The following is a 24886-nucleotide window of genomic DNA, read 5'->3' as shown; positions in this document are numbered from 1 at the left end:
ATTAGAAATTAGAAAATAGCTTTTATTGAAGCATTCATATCTTTTGATGACATAATATTTGCTTATAATTGAATAAAAATATATTTAAAAGATAAAATAATTATGAACACCTAAAGTTCTAAATTATTATTTTAAAAAACCCAAACCCTTCTCATTTTTTAACAAAAACATTTTAACCCTTCTTTTTTTCCTTAAATAGTGTTATACATCTACCCATCTACCCATCCCATCCCAACCAACTCTCTCTTCTACCCATCCCATCTACCCATCCCAACTCTCTCTTCCTCATATGTAGTGATTTCAACTGTCACCATGCCAGTTGGCTGGGTGTGGGTTCCTCTCTCACCAGCCATTGCTCTTCAGCAAAGGACTTCTGTGACTCACTGGGACTGACACAATCTGTGAATTTCCCGACCCGGATTTCAGTCAACGGAGCATCTTCTCTTCTGGACTTGGTTATGTCTAACTTCCCTGAAAATGTCTGCTGCTCTTCTTCTGCTCCAATCGGCTCTTCTGATCATGTGCTTGTTAAAGTGGACATCTCTCTGACCATTCTCAGAGAGCCTCCACAGCGTCGAAGAGTCTGGCATTTCACTCAGGCCAACTGGCACGGTCTTCAAGCAGCCATCAATCATCTGGACTGGTCTCCCATCTCTACTGCCTCTGACATAAATTCTTCCTGGGAATTCTTCCAAAGCAAACTGCTCTCTCTCATGCACAGATTTATCCCATCTCGTCTTCTGTTGTCATACCCTTCCTCCCGTCCATGGTACACGGAATCTTGTGGTGAGGCTATTGCCCAGAAACAACTTGCTTTCGTCTCCTGGAAAGCAAATCCAACGGAAGGAAATCTCATTTCCTTTCACAAAGCCCAAAACAAGTGTGTGTCCACCCTCAGGAGAGCCAGGAAACAATATCTCTCCGTTCTCAGGACCGAACTCTCTTATCTGTCTCCCTCTTCCAAATCCTGGTGGCGTCTGGTCAAATCTGTTTCTGGTGTTTGTTCCCCCTCCATCCCCTCCCTCACCTCAAATGGCCACACGGCTGACTCCGCACGTGAAAAAGCTGAATGCCTCAACTCTGTGTTTGCCTCTAAATCTTGTGTCCCAAACCCATCCCTCTCTGTACCCACCGTACCCAGTCGTACCCAGCTGCTCCTGGACTCTGTGTCCTTTCCTCCTGACAAGGTGGAAAAGTTTCTGTCAACCCTCGACTCGGATTCTGCAACTGGACCTGACGGCATCAGCCCACGGGTCCTAAAATCCTGTTCTTCCGCTCTTTCACTCCATCTCTCTGTTCTCTTCACCCTCTATTTTGCTCAAGGTCATCTTCCATCTGCTTGGAAATCTGCCAACATCACCGCTTTGCACAAAAAAGGTGCAAAAACAGATCCCAGCAACTACAGACCAATCAGCCTTCTCCCAATTATCAGCAAAGTCATGGAATCCATCATTGCTTCAGATATAAAATCTTTCCTCTTCTCCAATGGCTTGATCTCTGATCATCAATTTGGTTTCAGACCTGGACACTCTACTCTGGACATGCTGCATCTGCTTTCTCAACAATGGATGGAGGTCCTCAATGCCAAACAGGAAATTAGAGCAGTCTCCCTTGACATATCACGTGCCTTCGATACGGTCTGGCACCCCCTCTGCTCACCAAACTCTCCTCTTTTGGTATCCATGGAAATCTCCACGCATGGCTGGCGGACTTCCTCTCTAGTCGTAGTCAACGTGTGGCCCTGAATGGGTTTCTCTCATCTCCTCTTCCTGTTCAGGCTGGAGTTCCACAAGGCAGTGTTCTGGGCCCTGTGCTTTTTCTGGTCTTCATCAATGATCTCTCTAACTCTCCTGAAAATCCTCTGTATCTCTTTGCTGATGACTCTACTCTCTGTCGCTCCATTCTTCATCCCTCAGATCGGCAGTCTGCAGCCTCCTCACTCTCTGCAGACCTGGACAAAATCACAGACTGGGCAAACAAGTGGAACATGTCTTTCAATCCTGACAAATCTCACACTCTTACGATGTCTCTCCGAAAAGACCGACTGGACAACCCTCCCATCCACTTTCTGAATAATCCTCTCCAAGAAGTTCTGTCACTCAAGCTTTTGGGTCTCACTATCTGCCATGATCTTTCCTGGGAAAACCACATTTCAAATCTGGCCTCCAAAGCCAGTCGCCGACTGGGCATCCTCCGTCGTGCGAAGTCCTTCCTTGGCACACCTGAGCTCCTCACCACATACAAGGCTTTCATCTGCAGCTCAATGGAATACTGCTCTCCCCTCTGGGCTGGTGCTCCTGCCTCACACCTAGCTCGTCTTCACGCTGTTGAAACCAAAGCATTCAGAATCATTGGAATCTCCCGCGATGAAGCTAACTCCAAGGGCCTCTCACTCACTCACCGCAGGCAGGTTGGTGGTCTTTCCGTCTTCTACCGACTCCTCTCTGGCCTTGCCCCCCCAGCTCTCTCTGGGCTCTGTCCCGCAAATATTCCTACAGGTCGCACAAGATCTGCCTGCAACCCTCTTATGGTCAAACTGCCAAAATCAAGACTCTCTGCCCACCTTCACTCCTTCATTCCTCTTTTCTCCCGCCTCTGGAACAAACTCCCTCACTCTCTTCAATCCCACTCCACCCTCCAGGTCTTTAAAACAGCTGTTCACCACCATCTCTTATCTTCCCCCATCCAAAACCTTGATCTTTTCTACCCCCACTAATTTCACCCCAATTCCACTTTTTTGAAATACCAACTTCTGTCCTGGAAGTCCTTGGTGTCCTTGTGTTTTATACTTCTCCCTCCCCCTTCCCACGCCTCCTCCCCCCAAGCCCTCTCCCTTCCACACATCTCCCTGCTCTCAAATGTTGTGTTTGTGTGCTTCCCCTTCTCTCCCCATCTTGTTTTCCGCTCCCTCTTTTTATATATTTTGTTTGTCTGGTTGATTTGTTTGTGAAGTAAATGTTAGCTTTTTCACGAGCCTCGATTCAGTATCCCAAAAAAAAAAAAAAAATACCCTTATTTTTTAATTGAAATTTATTTTGAGGCAGCGTGTCTCGTACCCCCAGCTTGGAGGTTTCATACCCCCAGGGGGTACAGGTACCCCTGCTTAAGAACCTATGCCTTACTGTGTGTGCGTGTTGATCGGGATGAGATTCCGTACAATTTGGCAATTTTAGAGCCAAATTACTGCTAAACTACAGGTTCCTTTTATGATTCGTGTAACGATTCGTGGTCAAAATAGATCATTCAATTTAAATTATATTGCTTTTTTTTTTCTAAACTTAGTTGAGGCTCGTCTAAGAGCTAACACATCAAACATATAAAAATGGGAGCGGGAGACAAGAGAGGGCATGAAAGGGGGCAAGAACATGGACATCAGGAGATCTGTGGAAGAGGGAGGGCTGAGGCGGGGTACACGGGATAAACAAGATGAACACTGCTGGGACACTTCTTCGATCATAAACTGACGTTTGTAGACATGCATACATACATGCACACATACATGCATACAAACATACAAAGTGAACCAATTGCTGCACCCCACTTTTCACTTCGTGCGTGGGATAAAATATATATGTATTTTGTCACTTGAAGCGATTTTTTTATTTCTGCAATAAAATTCGTATTTTCTAATTGCACAAACTTTACAACTTACCACGAAAATGGTTAATCTGAAAACACTGTGGATGCGGAAGCAGGTGCAACGAAATACAAGGCGGTCTGTAGTTTCATGTAGCCCTCGAATTGATGAGAAGTAGAAAGGGGGGCATAGGGGGTGGGGGAGGAGGCAGTAAGAGAGGGAAATGTTTGAATGCTAAAACGCCCTCACCAACCACATCTAGTTGTCAGAAGCAAAGGTGTATTAACAGCGTTTGTCTTTCCTCCTCTTGAATTCCTTGAAGGGTCAACTTTTTGCACAGTGGCTTTTCGTTCTCGTTGTTGAGCAACATTGCATCTGCCGTTGACAAAACAGCCTTGAAAGACTGCAATCGGAAATTGTCGGAAATGAATGAACACCTGTGACCTGGGCCTCCAATTGCGCTGCTGTTATACAGTTGTCTTCTTCCCTCCCTATATGCACTTGGCCTCTATCATGGATGCCACCTTTGACCCCTTACTCATGGAGACCTTCTCAGAAACAACAGGGCATGCCTGAAAATGATGAAACCGGGTTTTAAAAGATGAAAAACGAAAACAAAAATAAATGCAATCACGTCCACCTGCAAAGTAATTGGTATTGCAACTTCAACTGCACAGTTAACGAATGCTAAATAATGTCCATATGTTCCATTTCCAGACATGAACAAAACAAGCAGACGCAACATTGTTTGGCAGGACCAGTGAATGCACAAGTGACAACCTGTGACAAAATTACCATTGTTAATCCACAACATATAAATGGCAGGCCTCCAGAGAAAGGCACAACGATGGAGTTTAGTGCCGCCTTTGTGGAGTGCCTTAGAATAACAGAAGACAGCAATGTACGGTCTTTTGGCAATGATTAGGCCACGACAATGCAGCGAATGAACCAAACAAAATAAACAAAAATTATTATTTCTGCGGTCAAAGTTTCGGCTCTTGGGCCTCAACATGGAGCAGCAATTACCTATTATCGACAAATCATATCTCCAAGCTGGCCTACAAAGCCAGTAGGCAGCCACCTCTGAATTCTGCACAGGCCCAAATCCTTCTTTGTCCTCAGCGTGTCCTTTTCAGAATCATTGGAATCTCCCGTGATGAAGCTACCTCCGAGGGCCTTTCACTTACTCACCGCAGGCAGGTTGGTGGTCTTTCTGTCTTCTACCGACTCCTCTCCGGCCTTGCTCCTCCAGCTCTCTCTGGGCTCTGTCCCCCAAATATTCCTAAAGGTCGCACAAGATCTGCCTGCAACCCTCTTATGGTTAAACTGCCAAAATCAAGACTCTCTGCTCACCTTCACTCTTTCATTCCTCTTTTCTCCCGCCTCTGGAACAAACTCCCCCACTCCCTTCAATCCCACTCCTCCCTCCAGTTCTTTAAAACAGCTGTTCACCACCATCTCTTATCTTCCCCCATCCAAAACCTTGATCTGTTCTACCCCCGCTAATTTCACCCCAAATCCTCTTTTTTGAAATACCAACTTCTTAAGTCCTTGGTGTCATTGTGTTTATACTTCTCCCACCCCCCCCCCCCCACCCCCTTCCCTCGCCGCCTCCCCCCAAGCCCTCTCCCTCCCACACATTCCCGGTCCTTCACAAATGTTGTGTTTATGTGCTTCCCCTTCTCTCCCCATCTTGTCTACCGCTCCCCTTTTTAGAAACTTTCTTTGTTTGTCTGTTTGATTTGTTTGTGTGATAAATGTTAGCTCTTTCACGAGCCTTGATTATGTATACAAAACAAAGAAAAAAAAAAGAAGCGTATAATGGTGTACAAGACGATCATCCAAAGTGGTAGAGAATGTAGTCCACCCCCCCCCCCCCCCCTTAATGGGCTGGTGCTGTTGTTCCCTATCTTAACCCGCTTAAATAAAGGCCATGGAGTACCAGGCTCTTCCCATCAATGGTATGTCAGAAGCAAACTCCGAGTTTCACGCTTTACTTGCTGTTCGCTGCATGCAGGTTCGTGTCCCAGCAATATTTTCCTGGCTATTCTGGTCTTGCTTCCCCAACAATCTCACCTCTTCAGCCAACCAAAGTTCAGGTTGACATGTGGGTCATATTCAGTCAATCTATAACTTTGCACCCTGTTGTTAATCCTCTTCCAAAAGCCTCACTACCTGTACTAAATGTCTATCAACCCTGACAAATTCCACACACTCATCCCCGTCTCTCAGAAAGGACTGTCTGGTAAACACTCCATTATCTTTCCGAAACAAACCACTTGAAAAGGTTGTCATTCAAAGTTTTGGGCCTCACCATCAGCCATGATCTGTTTTGGACCAACGGTATTTCCAAGATGGTCTCCAACGCCAGCTGCCGACTGGGCATCCTCTATCGTGCAATGTTTTTTCTTGGCCAATCGGAACATTTGAGAAACCAGAAGACCTTCATTTGCAGCTACATGGAGTACTGCCCTTCCCTTTGGGCTTACAGCCCTGCCTTACACCTTGCCCTTATTAATGATGCCGTGGAACGCATGGCTTTCAAAATCATTGGCATCTCCGGCTGTGTCCACACCTGTTACTTTCACATCACAGACAGATTAATTGGCTCTCTATTCTACCGCCTCCTTTTTGATCTTGCACTCTGTGGCGGAGGTGATCAACAATCCTACGTATGTGGGTAGGTATGTCAGAACTCTTTAAGAATCGAAAACTGCTGGGCCAATTTCCCTTAAATTTTGCACACCTGCTCAGAGTACCCAGAGTCAGGTCATGGGCACCAAATCAATACCCTCTCCCCCCACCCCACCCCAACCCCCTCTCACCTCCCTGCGAGGCTAGGTATACAACTTGTCTTTTTAGCCTGTAAACATGGCATAGTGGAAGTGGTGTAACCATTGTGCACTGCCGGAGGGATGGGGTATTGACACCATATATTCTTCCCCGAGGGAGCAGATATTACTAATGAAGGAAAATAGTTCACACCTTCAAAAACAAAGTAATACTACAACTGTACAAAAGTCCTAAGGTCTTCTTAATGAAAATCATGAGAACCAACATCGGACAAATCCACAGCATTCAGATCATCACTACAATTTTTTCTTACCATCTTGGGTTCAGGTGGCGATGGAAGCTGCGATGGCAGAGCACTAAACATGTGTGGGCCAGGGATGCCAGGGATGTGTGGAATCATCCCTACTGGGCTAGGGATCATGGCCACAGGGCTGGGGATCTGAAAGGCAGAGATTAAAGGAAAGGTGTATGCTTCTTAAGAATGAGGGAGAATTTCCCATTTCATTCTATTTTCTCTTACCCAACTTCTTCCTTATCATTTCAACCTGACCACAGCACTGTTTATTAAAATGTTTGGATAAGAGGGCCGCATGGAAATAAACCGTACGAGTGCAGGTGAAAGGTTGTCGCAAAATAATTGGGTCGTGGTAAAACAATTTAAAACAAGAACGGCACTTGTAGAGCGCATAGTCTCGCATTCTGAACAAAAATACCATCGTTAACTGAACGCTACAATCAAGGCCCACTGCTATCTTGGGCCATATACCCATATCACCCATGCACCGTATTATGCGAGTTTCTTGGCATAGGTTATTTACATCATAAGTTTAATTCTTCACACACATCAATCAGGTCATACATCAGATATATGAAGTTTCAGATTTTTGGATAAAGATTTCAATTCAACCAATTATCTCTGGATTACCACTTCACCGATGACATCATCATTATCACTCTATATACACCAGAGGGAGTTGACATATGCCAAGTTTAAATTTTTTCTGTTGAGAAGTTTCATAGAATAAGATGTCCAAATTATTTACATTTAATCAAATATGGCTGCCATAGCATGTAAACTATGATGTCAGAGTTAGCAATAAAATATTCTCCAAGGGGAGTCCCTCCTATGTTTAAAGTTTCACATTGATCAGACAAGCGGTTGTAGAAAATAACATTTTAAAAGCAAAAATATATAGAAGCGGACACACAGGTTGACGCACGCACGCACGCACACACACGCACACACACACACACACACACACACACACACACACACACACACACACACACACACACACACACACACACACACACACACACACACACACACACACACACACACACACACACACACACGAGCTGAATACTATGAGCTTGGTCGGTCTCCGTTCCGTCTCCTGAAACCCACCCACGTGTAGATAGCAGTCAACAACAACAAACTTCCACACGCACAAGCACGCACAAGCACACGCATGTCGTGATGGTTTCACATGATAATTTGTCACCATCTCTACCTTGTTAACACACTTTTTGGCACATCAGCCGTATATCCTTTTACATTAAACAATGTTTTTTTACTTGTTTCTGTACTTTAAAAAAAAAAGTATTTACCATTTTTACTCACCAATTAATTGTATGTAATGTTTGTCACGTTTCAATGATGATAAGTCCATGACAAACTGCATGGCTGTGTGTTTTACATATGGAACAAAGTTGTTGCACTCTGTGCACGTGCCGTCATTCCTGCGATAGTTATCGTATATATACGATTACTAGAAGATTACTAGATTGCTAGACACTAGATTACCATTGCCAACTTCTCACGATGCTCACTCATGTTTCTTCTTCTGCCTTTCTAGGAAATAAATAGATCTAGCCACAACTACCAGCAATCTACATGCAGTATAGCCTGCCTGAAAGCACGCAAAAACAACACTCTTCTCACCTGTAGTGATGTGTGCAGCGGTCTTGTCTATTTTGGAATACAGAGATCAAAACAGTCTTACCAGGTGTGCAGTCACATGGGTCCATTCATCATAAGCAACCCCCATCCACCTCCTCCTATCCATTCTGCTATTGCACCCACCACTAACATCTTTGTCGGCAGCTAGTTCGTGAAAAGATTTGGGCCAAAAACATTCCCTGGCTGACCCTACAAGAGGCTGACCCTAAAGTCGTAGCCGTTATAGTAGTTGTAAAATTAGTAGTTATTCCTCCATGGTCTCGACACTTTTTGAAGAAAGGCACAAGGAAGATGTGAGGTAGTGAGCAAATAATCAAAAGTTACAGCTTCAGGCAAATGACCGGTTCGTGCTTGCTAAGCAAGACAGGTGTCGGAGAGCTGGGATGAATTGATTTATCGGAGAGCACTCCATTGTGGATGCAATCTTACTATAATTCACCAAATGTCTGTCTGTCTGTCTCTTCCCAGGTACCGCAAAAACGGCTGAACCGATCGCAACAATATTTTGGGTGGGTAATCATGGGACCCCCTGGAGTAAAATATGCTATATTGTTTTTCCAATTTTCCCAATTTCCAAATTTTCCAGTTTTTCCAAACACGATGGAATAAGATTTACCGATATGAACAGTGATGTGGCTCTTTTATTGAAATTCTAAAAAAAACTGTTTCGATTTTGATTATTTGCATGTGATATGTGTTACGGATTCGTCACTTCCGCTGTTGTGGTTTTCCTCCACTTGAAAGATTTCTGATTCTATGTACTATTATTGTCTTCCAAAGGTTTATTGTTTATGAACAGTTATTAAAAGTTAAAAAGGTTAACTTAAAATGATACAGGAACCCGAACCGGAAGACAATGGGGTGGAGAAGAAGAGGAGGCGGTGAGAAAAGTCGGAGAAGCTGGTTGCTTTGCGTTCTGGATCGAACGTGGTCGAGCAAGAGACACGAGTGAACTTTGGGTTTCCTGGAAAGGGATTCCGCGATAGAGTTGTTATCGCTGTGACTGATCAAACCTCCGTGTCAGGTTGGCGTTGGATTCGGAGGAACCATCGCCGTGTGATTACGTCTCAAGTACGAGCCGTCCGCCATTTTGACTCGTGCGCTTCGCGCGTCGAGCAAGCTTTCCTTGCTTCGTCAACCGTTTCCACCGCGTTCAGACGTATCTGTGGTGTGTGTGTGCACCGAGGCTTCTGACGATTACTTTGCGGCTCGCCGACCGTGAACAGTGAAAGTTCGTACCTGGAGGGGGCCTTTGGATTTCCCAGTCGCCGTGAGTGCGCCTTTGTGCCACTTTAACCACGTGACCCTTTTCTCCGCTTTGGGCCGCGTGCGCCTTGGTGCCGTTTTGGGCGGCGTGTCTGTGCCTGCCCTCGGAACGAGATTCTGGTTTAGAGTCGACATTGTTCCGTTGATCACTGGAGGGGACCAACTCTGAGCTCGAAGACGGGAATATAGAGACATTGGGGAAGGTTCTTTCCACTCACTTGGAACACTGTGAGTTACCTTATGCATGCCAGCTGATGGAATAGAGAGTGCACTATTAATTGTCATTTGTGGTAATGTTATTCCTGTGTGATTTATAATATATTATTGGTTTGTTCATAACCATTGGTGTGGTTTCCTTATTGATTTTGACACGGAATAATATATTTTTCTGCCGTGGCCCCTCCCGGTGTTCGGAGGTATACCGCGACCAGGAGGGCGGGGAGGAATACGTAAGATATGATTTAATGGATGTTTATATGAATCGTTTAAAATAAAAAAGCCTTCAATTTCTGATATTTTGCCTTTTCATTTGGGCCTCACAATTGAAGCCCGCCCGTGGGGCAGGTACCGTTGCTAGTTCATAAAATAGCAATGTCGGAGGTGGAGTCTATCAGTGAGAAACAAAAAAGCATGAGTGAAGGAAAAGAGTCAAAAGTGTGGAAAGCAGGCCAGATCTGTCAGCCAGTGAGTGTGGAAACACCAATTAGACAAGACCACAATGCAGAGTGCTCTCATGCTGTCAAGATAGGCCACAACGTGGGCCGATGCAAATGCCACGAGCTCGTACGAGACTCACTGTGCTGAGAGGCAGTGACAACGCTGTTGGGATAGGCATGGTGGGGCTGGTCACGGTACCCAGAGGCATCGTTTGCCCATTTGGCAAATGAAACAACAGCGGTACATGTCCAGGAAGAGGCCTGTTTAGGGCACATCAGAAACAAAATGAAGAAGGTAAACCATTGACATAAATCAGTCAGGTGTGTTTTTAATCCAGATTTCGTACACATGCTTTAAAGCATCAGATGCTAAGAGACTGACGAATGCGCGCATGCTCTTCATGTGCTACGTTGGAAAATATCATGGGTACAACCAGGCTCTTTCAGCATGATGTACATATATTTGCCAAAGGTTTTCTGTCAATGACATTACAAGCATTTGGGGAGGGAGGAGGTGGGGTGGGGGTGGGATACTCCAGATGATGTACAATAAATTTTGCAAAGAAGTCAGCCTTCCACCCACTCACCGACTTTTGCACCACTCACGCCGTACCTTCCCTCCCTTCACTCATAATATGCTCCCAATCTCCTCAGTTTCTTCCCTACGATTCTCCTTTCGTTTCTCAAATGTTTCACATTCGATTCAATCCCACCATCAACCCTTTGCATGTGCAACGTACATGTGATCGCTATTTTGAGAATGCATTGCAAAGAAATTTATTGCAAATTCACATCGACATCTACAAGTTGGCAATGTCAGATTAAGCAAACAAATGGTGAGAATTTGGGCAGAGGGTGCAACCTTTAACCTCATTTTCTTCTTTTTCAAACAGGGCCTACAGCTCATGGAGGAGTCGTTAAACAAATCACGCACAGACGGGTAGACAAATACAGTACATGAGAACACCGGACTTGACTTTAAATAGCCAAACACAGCTGCAGAGCGTGGGGGATACAACTTCCCGGGCACTCTGAATACCACTGGCTTCCATACGTCGTCACTTATTCGCCAGTCAGCGGGAGCTCCTCTCCATGGATGCTAATCTATGGTGTCGGTAAGTCTTTGATACGACATGGCTAGGATCAGAATCAAACAACCGAGCTCCCAGATTCAAAGTGGACACTCCAACCATTCTTTCACAGTCTGGAATATTTTCCTACCCCAAGGAAATTCAGAAAGAACATGAACGACACTATAAAATCCTCACCAACAGTCAAGATAGCTCGACCAACCAAGCAGGGTCGAGTGAATAGTCAACCGTTGGTCATATTGAATGAATGAATGAATGAATGAATGATCGTTTTAAGGCCATTTTCCCCGCTAGAGCGGGGGTTAGCCTTGCGGGCCCCATGACAATCATGGTTCCCTGTTTGAGGCAATGTTTTTATGGCCGGATGCCCGTCCTGACGCCAACCCTTAGTCGCCTCTTACGATGCGCAGGGATACGGTGTACCTATTCTAAACCGGGGTACACACTGGGAAACCGGTACAAACCGGTTTCATATCAACGAAAAATAATCAATACTGCAATTAAAATTCATTCAATTAAATCACTTGCTCCAATCATAAACAGGTAAACCTTTCAACAACTTTTTTTCCAAATGTTGTCATCTTTAATGAATTGTGACGTCTTTGGATGAAGTGGTCAATCTATTTTCAGGTGCTTCAATGGAATTCAACGTCTAGAGATGGAGATGAGCGCAAATTTTCTTGTACAAAATATTGTTCACGGGCAGTTTACATTGAGTTTGAGTATTGATTGAGTACCATTTGCTGAAAAAGTATGTCCTGTGTCTCGATAATAAAACCGAAAATCTGAAGGTCATTAATCAATTGCTGACCATTAAATAATTAATTAACTAACAATTCAACTAACTAAATAACCAATATGTAAATATAGTCGGATCCCAACATTCGCGAACCCCGTGTATTCGCAGTTGATAAAATGTGATCTGCTTCTACATTCGCAACCCTGTATCCGGTGTGTTTGTGGTTTTTCGCAGACAATTTTTTTTTCCCATGAGCCACGATCATAACAGTTCTAAAACGTATCTTCCACCAGCCACGCACAAAGCAGCTGGACGTACGCAAATGCAAATCTTCCACGAGCCGCGAGCATGACATGCTTCTACATTCATGGCCCTGTGCTTCGCATTTGCACAGCTTTCCGCGGCCGCATAAAAAAAATAATTGTAGCCGGCTATAAGCAAGCTGTGTGGCATGTCCCACTACTCACACTATAAACATAGCTTTGCAACATGTCCCAGCAGCTGCGTAAAAAAATCATTCCACGCAACTTACTGTACACAATGAAAATGCTTCACCGCATCTATTACCAGCTGCTGAATAAGGCATCACCCACTAACATCCTCCACAAACAATGGGCAGACTACTCAACCCTCCTGCAGCCTACTTATGTCCACCATGTCCTGGATCTCAATCATTCTTCTCGTCCCATTGCTTCGACCTGTGGTTTTGCCTCTCACTCTGCTCATCATTCAATCATGGCTTCCAAGTGCAAGACCAGTGCCGGAGATGCGTCAACTGCCAAGAGGCAGAAGAAGGTGGTGAGCCCGAGCCAGAAAGTGGAGATGCTGGACCGGCTTTCGGAAGGAGAGAGTGCGGCCTCGTGGGCAGGCATTACGGCGTGAACGTATCCACCATTCGCTACATATGGAAAAATGAGAAGACAATCCGAGTAAGTGTTGCAGCGAGCGCTGTACTGAGCACCAAGGTGGTCACCCCAGGCATCCACATAGAAAGGATGGAGAAGGCTCTCAGCATATGGATAGAAGACAACGTGCAGAAGAACATGCCTTTGGGGGGACCTCTCATTCGCCCAAATGCGAGGCTTATTTACACGCATCTGGCTGGCGAGGGTAGCACGAACACGAGTGATGCACTGAGTGATGCGGTATGAGCAGCCTCAGTTCATGTGCAACGAGCAGGAGATGGTTTCACCGATTCAACGAAAGGTATGGTCTCCACAACGTGGCGGGCGAGCATGCCTCCGCGGACCATGATGTGGCCAAAACGTTCCCTGCTCAACTCGTGCAGCTGATCAATGAGAAGGGCTACCGGCCCATTGCAGGTCTTCAATGTAGATGAGACCGGCACCAGCTGTAAAATAAGACTAGTAGTCTAACAACAGCATAGCCGGGCTTTTATTATTTTTTTAAATACAGAATCGAGGCTAGTGTAAGAGCCAACACATTGAACATGAAAAGATGTACAGACAAATAAAACATGCAATGAAGGGAGCAGGAGACAAGAGGGGAAGAGAGGGAAGTACACAAGCACAACTGAAGAGAACAGGGACGTTGGTAGATCTGTGGAAGGGGGAGGGCTGGGGGAGGGGTACACGAAATAAAGCAAATTAACACTTCTAGGAATTTCAGGAAAGAAGTTGGGGATTTAAAGAGGTGGATTTGGGGTGTTTTAACGGGGGTAGAAAAGATCAATGTTTTGGATGGGGGAAGATAAGAGAAGGTGGTGAACAGCTGTTTTAAATACCTAGAGGGAGGAGAGGGATTGAAGAGAGTGTGAGAGTTTGTTCCAGAGGCGGGAAAAAAAAGAGGAATGAAACCGTGAAGGTGAGCAGAGAGTCTTGATTTTGGCAGTTTCACCAGAAGAAGGTTGCTGGCAGATCTTGTGTGTTCTGCAGGAATATTTGGGGGACAGAGCACAGACAGAGCAGGGGGAGCAAGGCCGGAGAGGAGTCGGTAGAAGACAGAAAGACCACCTACCTGCCTGCGGTGAGAGAGAGAAAGGCCCTCAGAATCAGCTTCATCGCGGGAGATTCCAATGATTCTGAAAGCTTTGGTTTCAAACGCTGAAGCCGAGCTAGGTGTGAGACAGGAGCACCAGCCCAGAGGGGAGAGCATTATTCCATTGAGTTGCGGATGAAATGCGGATGCGGGCTTGTTTGATACTTTAGTCGAGAGGATAGGATGACCTACTTGGGGATATCAATTAGTAGTTAAGCAAAGAATACAAGTACTTAAAATTTTTTTTGCCTTCAGACATGGACAGCTGGTTCGTGAATGACTAGGGTAAAAAAAAAAAAAAGGCAAATGGCCAAAGATGAACTAATATATTCCGCATTCCTGTGCCACCTTCAGTCGAACGTCAGGCATTGACAACAGGTTCGTTCCAGAGCGTTGGTTGTACCAAAGCAATTTCTTGGCCAGGGGTCATGCTCTCACAGTAGTTAAGGCAGGAATTTGTTCAGGGTGTTAGCAGTAGCCCACCTACTCTTCATGAAGGAGACCAAGGGATTTTGACATCCAACAACCAATGTCAGCAGATGGGACGCTCATTTAACATCCACCCGAAGGACGGTAGACATATTGATGAATTACCATGCATATGAAACCCTGGGATAACAGTTCGTAGATGGGTCAGGATTCAAACCCAAGCCCGATGCCAAACCTCCAGGCCATCTCGTCAGCCTCTCACATTCAATAGTATGTTATTAATAGACGTACACACATTCCAATATTATGTAATTAATAGACCAAGTCATAGTGCAATCTTACTATAATTCACCAAATGTCCGTCTGTCTGTTCGAAGGTACAGTAAAAACTGCTGAACCGATCGCAAAGATATTTTGGGTGGGTAATCCTGGGACCCCTGGGAGTAAAATAGGCTATTTAGTTTTCCCAATTTCAGATTTGATCTCCAGCATTCTCAGGTTTGGACTCCCGCATAACATTCGCGTTCGCATAACGTTCATTGTGACGATGTTCTCATTGTGACGATCTTACTATAATTCACCAAATGTCCGTCTGTCTGTCTGTCCGAAGGTACCGCAAAAACTGCTGAACCGATCTCAACGATATTTTGGGTGGATAATCCTGGGATCTCCAGGAGTAAAATAGGCTATTTAGTTTTCCCAATTTCAGCTTTTGTCTCCAGCATTCTCAGGTTTGGACTCACGCATAACATTCGCGTTCGCATAACGTTCATTGTGACGATGTTCTCATTGTGACGATGTATGTGTTCACGGTAGTGTTTGACGTGACGGTGTGAACGTAATTTCGTAATGTTTTTCGTTTCGTAATCCTTTAATGAACGTTTAATGTTTAATGAACTTTTAATGCCCTTCGATGTCCGGGGCCGCATGCGCGCTACACTGGACGGGCCAGTGTGTACCTTGCCCTTCGCCGTCAGGCTCGGGTAAACCGCTGAGCCCCATCCGTGATGGGGACTGGGGCTTGAGACAGTGTCCCATGAACGAGGAATTCCCAGTAAGCGCGAGTCATCAGCTCGCGTTGATTAAGTCCATGCCCTTTGTACACACCGCCCGTCGCTACTACCGATCGGACGGTTTGATGAGATCCTCGGATCAGCCCCTGCACGGGCCGTTCTCGGCTCGTGCCGGTGCACCGAAAAGATGAGCGAACTTGACTGTCTAGACTAAAAAAAAAAAAAAAACACCTTTAGAGGCCATTTTTCCCCGCAAGCGGGGGTTGGCCTTTTTCGGGAACCGTGGTTGTTGTTGTTTTTCGGTCCCCTTTTTGAAGCAATGTTTTACGGCCAGATGCCCTTCCTGACGCCAACCCTTTTTGCCGCCTTTAACGACAAGCAGGGAATTACCAGTGAACTGGTACTCAATTAGCCGACCTCGGAAGGATGACAGGCTGAGTCAACCCCCCTGGCGTTAATTCAGCGATTGACCGGGATTCGAACCCAGGATCCTAGGATCCTAAGCCGGCACCCTAGCCGCTAGCCCAACACCAGGGACTCCTAAGTCTAGACTAGAGGAAGTAAAATTCGTAACAAGGTTTCCGTAGGTGAACCTGCGGAAGGATCATTCATTATCGGGACAACATGAGAGCAAGCGAGAGGCGAGGCGCGAGACGTACGTGGTACGTGATTGTCCATGTACTGTTTAGCCATGTACTCTTTAGATTTTGATGATTTGCGTGTGATATGATTTAACGGATGTTTATATGAATCGTTTAAAATAAAAAAGCCTTCAATTTCTGATATTTTACCTTTTCATTTGGGCTTCCCAATAGAAGCCCCGCCCATAGGGCGGGTACTGTGGCTAGTATTATGTAATTAATAGACAGAGGGCTCGGTTGACCCCATGTTTCAGATTTTAGGTTTTATAATACAATCAACGATCAATTGAAGTCGTATCAGTTTACGTGTTATTGTTTTAACTTCATTGGCAAATAGGGGACATTATTATCACTTTAATGGTTCGGTGGATGTGTGGAGTATCGTCAAGAGAGAGGAAGACAAATGATGAATTGCGAAAGATGATTGGAATAGAGCCTGTGATGGATGCTGTGAAGAGAAACAGGTTGAGATGGTTTGGTCATGTGTTGAGGAAGGATGAAAGTGACTGGTTGAAAAGAGTGATGGAAATGAATGTAGAAGGAAGTAGAGGACGGGGAAGACCGAGAAAGACTTGGCTAAAGATGGTCGAAGAAGAAATGCGGGCAAGGGGGTTAACAAGGGGAGATGCAGAAAATAGGGCAAAATGGAGAACATTGTCATGGGGACCGCAAGGCTAACCCCCGCTCTAGCAGGGAAAATGGCCTTCAAAATGCATGTTGTTGTTGTTTTGTTGTTATTTTGTTGGTAGAATTTGTTATATTTTTTATTGTTGTTTGATTATGTATGTTTGTTTATTGCTTATACTTATTTTGATATTTTGATTAATGTAATTTTAATATTTTTATTATTATTTCAATATACATTTGTAAGTTTTGTGTAAAACTTTTATTATTGTAAACTTGACAAATTTCAGTCTTCGAACTGCCTTGTCCAATGTTTAATTATTTATAATAAACCGAATAGAATGAATGAATGAATGAATTTACAAAATGAACTCTGGCAGGCTGTGTGAGGTTGCTGCTGCTGCGTCTCCTACAAACCACATTTGAAAACCCTCCAGTCACATGATCATTGATCAACTTCATTTGCATGCAGCAGGTATAAATGGAAGCAATGTATAGCAGAGAAGATACAAGTCCGAAGAGGCCAAATGGTAAAAGCTTGTTCTGCAAATGCTAACAATGAGCAACTAAGATGAGCTAAACATTAGAAACATTCAACAATCTAACTACCAACCAATACCTCATTATTTTACCGCCGCAAATAAAGAACAAAATAGGTTACGAGGAGAAACATGTTAAAGGATAAAGAGGTATGAACAAACACCTTAGGCCTCACTGTTAGAACTGGTTGGGAGTGATGCAGATCCAACACCAGCACAACTAAAAATAAATTTTTCTATATAAAAACAGCAGTGCCTAGAGACAGACACAGACACACAGACACCACAGGGAACGTCCCAGAAAAGTGCTCAGGAAAAGCCACGATGATGATGATGAAGAATATGGGCATTGCTCTTATTTATTTTAAGATCACAAGCTACAGGGTCACCACTGTCGGAGTGTGAAAAATTCCACACCACATTCGGAGCACATGCACATGCGTGTCGTTTGTTACGATAGCAAGGCAGTTCAGCACTTTGATGATTCAATATGTTAATGTTAATGGAATATTGAGATCTCACTGAAAACGAAAATACCTAGAGGAATCAACGAGTTGCCGTTTAGGGCCTCATACTCTCGCTCTATCTCTCCGAAAGGACTGTTTGGTGAACCCTCCCATCTACTTCCTTAACAAACCTCTTGAAGAAATGCAGTCACTGAGACTTTTGGGGCTCACCACCTCCCCACACCACTTGTTAAACCACCCAATAAAAACACCATAAACCCAGAAATGGGGAATTAATTAATTAATACAATGGTTGCCTGTCACATACATTTAGGAGCCAGGTGCAGTCACCGAAAGAGCAAGGAAACCTACCCCAAGAGACACCCTCTCGTGAGGGACCCCACTGTAAATACCCCCACCCAAGAATAATGACAGCACTTCCCCCTCCACTGAAAAAAAATAGGCATCAGAGTGATCTTTCTTGGGCAAATCATATATATAAATTGGCCTAAGCTAGCTGCCGACTGGGCATCCTCCATCGTGCAAGATCTTTTATTGGCAAATCTAAACTTTTATCTACTTACAAGGCCTTCATCCACAGCTCGATGTAGTACTGCTCTCCCATTTGGGCTGACTCCCCGTCTCACACTTTACTCAGCTTGACACCGTGGAAAAGGAGGCCTTCAAAACCATTGGTATCTCCCACGATGAAGCCGAGTATCTGAGCCAATTAATGTCACAGCGCAAACAGGATGGTCGTGTCACTGTATTCCACCACCTCGTTTCTGATCTAGCACCCTCAGCCCTTTCCATCTTTCCATCCATACAGATAATCCTGGTGTTGGGCTAGCGGCTAGGGTGCCAGCTTAGGATCCTAGGATCCTGGGTTCGAATCCCGGTCGATCACTGAATTAACACCAGGGGGGTTGACTCAGCCTGTCATCCTTCCGAGGTCGGCTAATTGAGTACCAGTTCACTGGTAATTCCCTGTGTGTCGTAAAAAGGCGACAAACAGGTCGGCGGCAGGAAGGGCATCCGGCCGTAAAACATTGCTTCAAAAAGGGGACCAAAAAACAACAACAACCACGGTCCCCGAAAAAAGGCCAACCCCCGCCTTGCGGGGAAAAATGGCCTCTAAACGGTGGTTTTTTTCATCCATACAGATAATCCCCAATCCACACCAATGATCTTATCGACCATAATTAACACTTCTGAAGCCCAACTCTTGCCAGGTTTCCATGTTATCAGGCTCTCTCCACCACCATAACTTCTCCCACTCCCTCCTCTTGTTTTTTATGTTGTTGTTGTTGGTTGTTGTTGTTGAACCCCTGCTTCTCAGTTTTCTCTTCCGCTTCTATGATTGAGAGTTTATGTCTATATACCAAAGTTTACCCTTGTGTTTCCTTCCCCTCCACTTGCTCTCATTCCTCCTGCATGTCTTGTCTTCATCCAAGATCCAAGTCTCACTGTACGTTGTCCCTCCATCCCAGTGTTGCTGTGTAGACCTTCCTCCCCCGAACTCCCTCACCCTGCCCCTCTTTCCATTATTTTATGTCCTGGTGAGTTCTGTGTTCTCACTCCTCCATGAGTCTCGACTCTGTATTTTTTTTTTTTTAAAGTGTCACACAGTAAAAGTCCAAATTACAAATAGTCTTTCAAGTCCTCGGTCGAGTGGTTTTGTCCCAAAAGACAAAATTCTAGATTGAATTTCAAATACAAGATGGAAGAAAACTTATGCAAGTATCTCAGTGATTGGGTCTCGATCAAAAAGACCACCAAAACATCTCCATCCTCAAAAACTCACGTGAGATGCCGATTGGATGACGGCGCTTGTGTGATGACCGACGGAGAGGAAGGTGAAGGAAAAGCTTGTTGAACAACCACACCAGGACTATAGCCTGACAAGTACAGTGGGAGAGTCCCTGGCCGAGGCAAGGGCAAGGTGGCCGGCCTCGAATGCGGTAATGCTGCAGAGGCAGGGTCCTGAGGGGTAACAAATGCAAGGGTAAATGTATGAGGTAACAAAGCAAACGGAGTTCTACAATGCACAAAACAATCAGTTATCGAGGAACGTTTCACAAATAATCGTCGTTTTCGGCACCCTTTCAGACAACCATTTGCAATGCCAACCAACAATGGACAATGGATATTGCGTAGATGGGCAGTGGGGGTCATCGCAAGACGGGCACAGCCAAACGAACCGGACACGTACACAATACACGTACATATGAGTGGCTTTAAAATGGAACGTCAAATTGCGGCTTTGTTACGTCCTCGTTGATCGATGGGATAAAAATGGCCATTCGGCCTGCTGTCTAGGTGTCCAGCCCCCACCAGCTGACCGGGCATCACCAATAATTACTCTCTGAATCCGTGACCTCCACCTCTTCGGTTCGTGACAGATCAAAAGGCCATGAGGGAGCCCTCTTGGTTGTTGCAAAGCAGGTTGGTATGCAGCAGGTTTTTACGAGAAGCGTTGGTGCCGCCTGATCAGCTGGTATTGCAAACAGCATCTGGAAACCAAGATGGTGGATTGAACCCCGATTTTTGAGAAATGGACTCTCTTCAGTCTGACTTCTCTCCCTCCCAGAGTAAAAAATTCCGACCAATACATCTCGTCCATCTTTCATGGCGCTTTGCATTTTTGGAAAAGAAATAAATAAATAAAAATGAGACATTAATTGCTTTTTGGATTTAAAGGTCTAAGGCTTGTAATGGAGTAGCCACTCACACACCCCGCACACCTAAAACACAGACACACACCTAAAACACACACACACACACACACACAGATGAGCGAAACAGCCACAGAGGTTGAGGAAAGTGTCGTCATTTCCTCGTGGCACTCCGAATAGCAGCGACGTCACAATGGTGCTACTTTGCGGAATGCCTTCCTCCCTATGGATGCCAACCTATGGTGACTATCTGTTCTCTCTCTCCTTTTAAATGTTGAGCATCAAGCAATGAAGCAGCACGTACCATTTTTTAAGTCTTTGGTACGACTCAGCCGGGATTTGAACCTCTGACCTCCCAGACTCAGAGCACAAGCTCTAACTATTACATACCGAGTCTGGTTTAAATGGAAATATTTTTGCACATTCCATAATGTTAGATTTGCCAAGAAAAGAGCTTGCACGACGGAGGATGTCGGCAGCTAGCTTAGGCCAATTTAAATAAGTGACTTGTCCAAGATTTACAATAGGACCCTCACGAGAGGGTGGCTCTTGGAGTAGGTTTCCTTGTTCGCTCGGTTACTGCACCTGGCTCCTGAATGTATGTGACAGGTAACAACTGTATTAATTAATTAATTCCCATTTCTGTGTTCACGGTGTTTTTATTCATTACTGTATACCTGTTTGACTGTGAGCAATTTTCCACTTCTCGCCATTCTTGTTCAAACAGCAACCATCTCATTTGCACATCATTTCACGCAATGTTTCTCTCTGTAGACACCCACCGTCCTTTCGCGATAAAGACTCAGACAAACCCACATTTGTCCCCATTTCTGGCCTGTGAATAAAGAAACTTTTTTATTTCTTTTTTTTTTAAAGATGTTAAGCTTTCTGCAGCTTGTCATTTTAAGTGTGAACATCTCAACCACACATGTCTCTATCCTCATGTCAGGTATGCAGAACTCAAAATGGAACCACAATGGGTTGCTAGTCGTCTCTGTAAATGCCATAGTGCGTCTGCCTCGGTGAATAACAAACAAATGATTTTGTTAACCGAAGGCCGATAACGACATGTTAACCGCTGTGGGAAATTAGGTGTGGCTCAGAATTCAATCATTGTTCCTTGCATTTCCTTCCAACGAAGGGTTAATGTTAGAAATTTCAACTGCACCTCATTTCCCATAGCGGTCCACTTACTCCTATCACCTTTCAGTTGATAAAATTCGCTAAGATTGTAAACTGCTTCATTAACACGTTTGAATACCTGTGCCTTTACAACTCCGTGCCGAGACCGTACCAATCAGCACCGTAAAGGGCATCAAACCGAACCAAGCATTCACTCACCTTGTACTCGTAGGTACATTTTATATCCGCACGTAAAAGCACGGCCAGTTATATGTGATCTGTAAGTTTTGTAACGGCAGACTGGATTATTTGAAGTTAGCAAATCGCACTGCCCGACAACAACAGAGTACGGTTTGAACGTCGTTTGCTCACTTCATTTATTTACAGACCCCACATTATTCCTGCAAATGTAAACAAACTGCTGAGATTACAAGTCTGCTTTCACAATCCACAGCCATCCGACATTGCAAACAGTAGTATCCAAGGCCTGCGTCAAATATCGGAAAATCCCACCATCTTGTGTCCGAACGCACCAGCCATTGTCCAACAACAATGTTAAATACAGCATAATTGTCTATCCTTTCTTCCAAGAAGTGCTGCTCCCACATTTTTATTTTCCTTAGGCAGCACAATCATCACCCTTATAGATGCTGTCAGATGAGGAGGAAGACATGAGGGTCAAGTGACGTCAGGTGGCATTTAGCCTCCTGGTTTGGTCCGGCTTGACCCCAACTCGAGGGTTGCATCTTTCAAGCATAAGTTAGGCCAGATAGTCAGAATGGAAATGCTTATCTTGCACCAGGTAAAGCTGGCCCACACTGCAGAGACTGATAAAGAGCGATAAACAGACACATGATTAAAGATAAATCGATTTTTGTTTAATGGGATGGAGGGTTAAACAGATAAAGGAGACAGACAAACAAAGGGATAACCGTGAGAAGCAAAGGGACAGAGAATAAATGAACAATGGACAACAAAGATGAAAGAAGAATGACCGCACTGTGGTCACAATATGCGACAAAATCCGCCAACGGGGCGATTGGAAAACACATTTAATGCACTATTAAATAAATTAACAAGACACCTCTTATCCATGTCAGCCTCCACCACGGTTATATCAGAACAAGCTCATTCGTCGCACGGTCACGAATCGTTTAACCCCAATGAGGGGCCATTCAAAAAGTATGTGATGCCAACAAATATTTTTTATTCGACATCGATTAGATTTTTTGGGGGTACCTCATCGTGAGTAACATGATCCAACCAAAGACAATGGAAAATCTGACGCAACAAACCCGGGCAGTGTATAATCAGCAGAGGCCAACAGGCCTTATGTCTTCGGCCCACAAGAAAACCAAGATGGCGGACATTTTTTTGTTTGTTTGGGTGACATTGTGGATTGAGTCAAGTCAAGATGCGAGTCAAGTCAAATGTGGGTGGGGTCCGCCAGCTGTCCGACCAATGGGTGCACATTTCAAAAAACAACCCCCAACAACAGCAGCAACAACAATCATGCAGCGCCCTTGTAGACCTGCAACACGTCGCAGGTAAAAATTGGTAGAAATAAGGAAATGGACAGATTAAACAAATGGACCACAGTGAGAAACAAATGGACAAAGACAGAATGGACAATAAAGACAAAATGAACAACAGTAAGAAAGAAATGGACAGTGACAAAATGGACAACTTGGAAAATGGACAAGACAATGTACATAGACAAAATGGACAAGAGACAAAAAAAATGGATAGAAATAAGGAAATGGAGAGAAAACAAGTGGACAGAGGTCATTGAAACAAATGGATGAGATAAATACCAATAAGAAACCCGGGTAGAAAAATCAAGCCACGATTACAGAGCCTTGCCAAGAGAACGACAAGTACAACAAAGCAAATCTTGAGAGGCATCCAACCGTAATTGGTTTGTCATTAGTTGGTGCCTTTCTTGCCTTTCTTGACTAGTCTTTGCCTTTCTCAGCTGTTCCAACAAAAACACTGATGCATTGTTCTCTTCGACCATTTAAATGAATCCTATCAACAACCCTCCCTGTAATCCTAAAGCTAAGCATACAAGCAAAACCCCACATTCCGCTCCGACTATACCCCCAACCATCCCTCCACAACTCTTTTCAATCTTCGGTCCACACCTTGAGCCAATTTTCTTATCCAAAAATGAAAATTATGCAATCAACTTTAACCCTCGGGTAATAACGCATCATAGTGGATGGACAAGCCTGATGTTGGCTTAGCAGTTAGGGTGCCGGCTTCGAATCCTAGGATCGAATCCCGGTCGATCGCTAAATTAACACCAGGGGGGTTGACTCAGCCTGTCATCCTTCCAAGGTCGGCAAATTGAGTACCAGCTTGCTGGGATGAATGATCACGGTGTGTACCCCGGTTTAGAGTAGGTACACCGTATCCCTGCACATCGTAAGAGGCGACTAAGGGTTGGCACCAGGAAGGGCATCCGGCCATAAAAACATTTCCTCAAACAGGGAACCATGATTGCCATGGGGCCTGCAAGGCTAACCCCTGCTCTAGCGGGGAAAATGGCCTAAAAACGATCATTCATTCATTCATTCATAGTGGATGAACATCTGCATGGGAGTGTTGATGGATAAGTGTGTGGTCCAACATTGAATTAGAAATATGAAAATGAATTCCTGTTTGGATTGCTGTAAATAGCCGAAACCAAAAAATAAAGTCCCTATAGAAATACTACACCCCCTTTCAAAATTTTCACCTTTTGTCACCTTATGTCACCTTAACCTTAACTTTAATTTGTCACCTTAACAAAAACCTAATGATTGACATTCACCAATTTATCTTTTATACAGTGCTTACAGAAAGTCCACACTCTTTCAAAATTTTCACCTTTTGTTTCCTTATATCCTCGAATTAAATTGCATCAAATCAGACTTTTCCACCTTTATTTACACATCATAACCAACAACTTCCAAGTGAAAAACAAATTCTACAAATTTCAGAAAATTAATTTAAAACACAAAACTAGACTATCTTGGTTGGATAAGTGCCCAATCCCCCCCCCCCCCACCCACCCTCCCCCTGAGTTAATGCTTGGTGGAAGCACCTTTGACAGCAATTACAGCTGAGAGTCTGTTGAGATAGGTCTCTACCAACTTTGCACACCTTGATTGGGCAATATTTGCCCATTCTTCTGTACAAACCTGTTCAAGCTCAGTCAAGTTGCGTGGGGAGCGTTGATGGACAGCAATCTTCAAGTCATGCCACGGATTTTCAATTGCATTAAGGTCGGGGTTCTGACTGGGTTACTCAAGGACGTTTATCTTTTTGTT

General features: G+C 44.5%; 1 protein-coding gene across 3 annotated transcripts in view; it reads right to left on the bottom strand.

The window, feature by feature from the left end:
* LOC137437184 (cyclic AMP-dependent transcription factor ATF-7-like) overlaps positions 1 to 24886 on the bottom strand; it is a 172494-nt gene that overhangs the window by 58405 nt on the left and 89203 nt on the right. For all 3 annotated transcript variants that reach the window (XM_078765995.1, XM_078765997.1, XM_078765996.1), the window contains exons 6-8: positions 19580 to 19758; positions 10396 to 10516; positions 6684 to 6809 (exon numbers count right to left, since the gene is read on the bottom strand). In XM_078765995.1, coding sequence (XP_078622121.1) covers positions 6684 to 6809; positions 10396 to 10516; positions 19580 to 19758 — 426 coding nt within the window. The remainder of the gene's footprint in view (positions 1 to 6683; positions 6810 to 10395; positions 10517 to 19579; positions 19759 to 24886) is intronic.

This window comes from Myxine glutinosa, chromosome 12, assembly GCF_964187855.1.
Source record: "Myxine glutinosa chromosome 12, kmMyxGlut1.1, whole genome shotgun sequence".
NCBI lineage: Eukaryota > Metazoa > Chordata > Myxini > Myxiniformes > Myxinidae > Myxine > Myxine glutinosa.
This window is presented reverse-complemented; position numbering and strand designations above follow the sequence as displayed.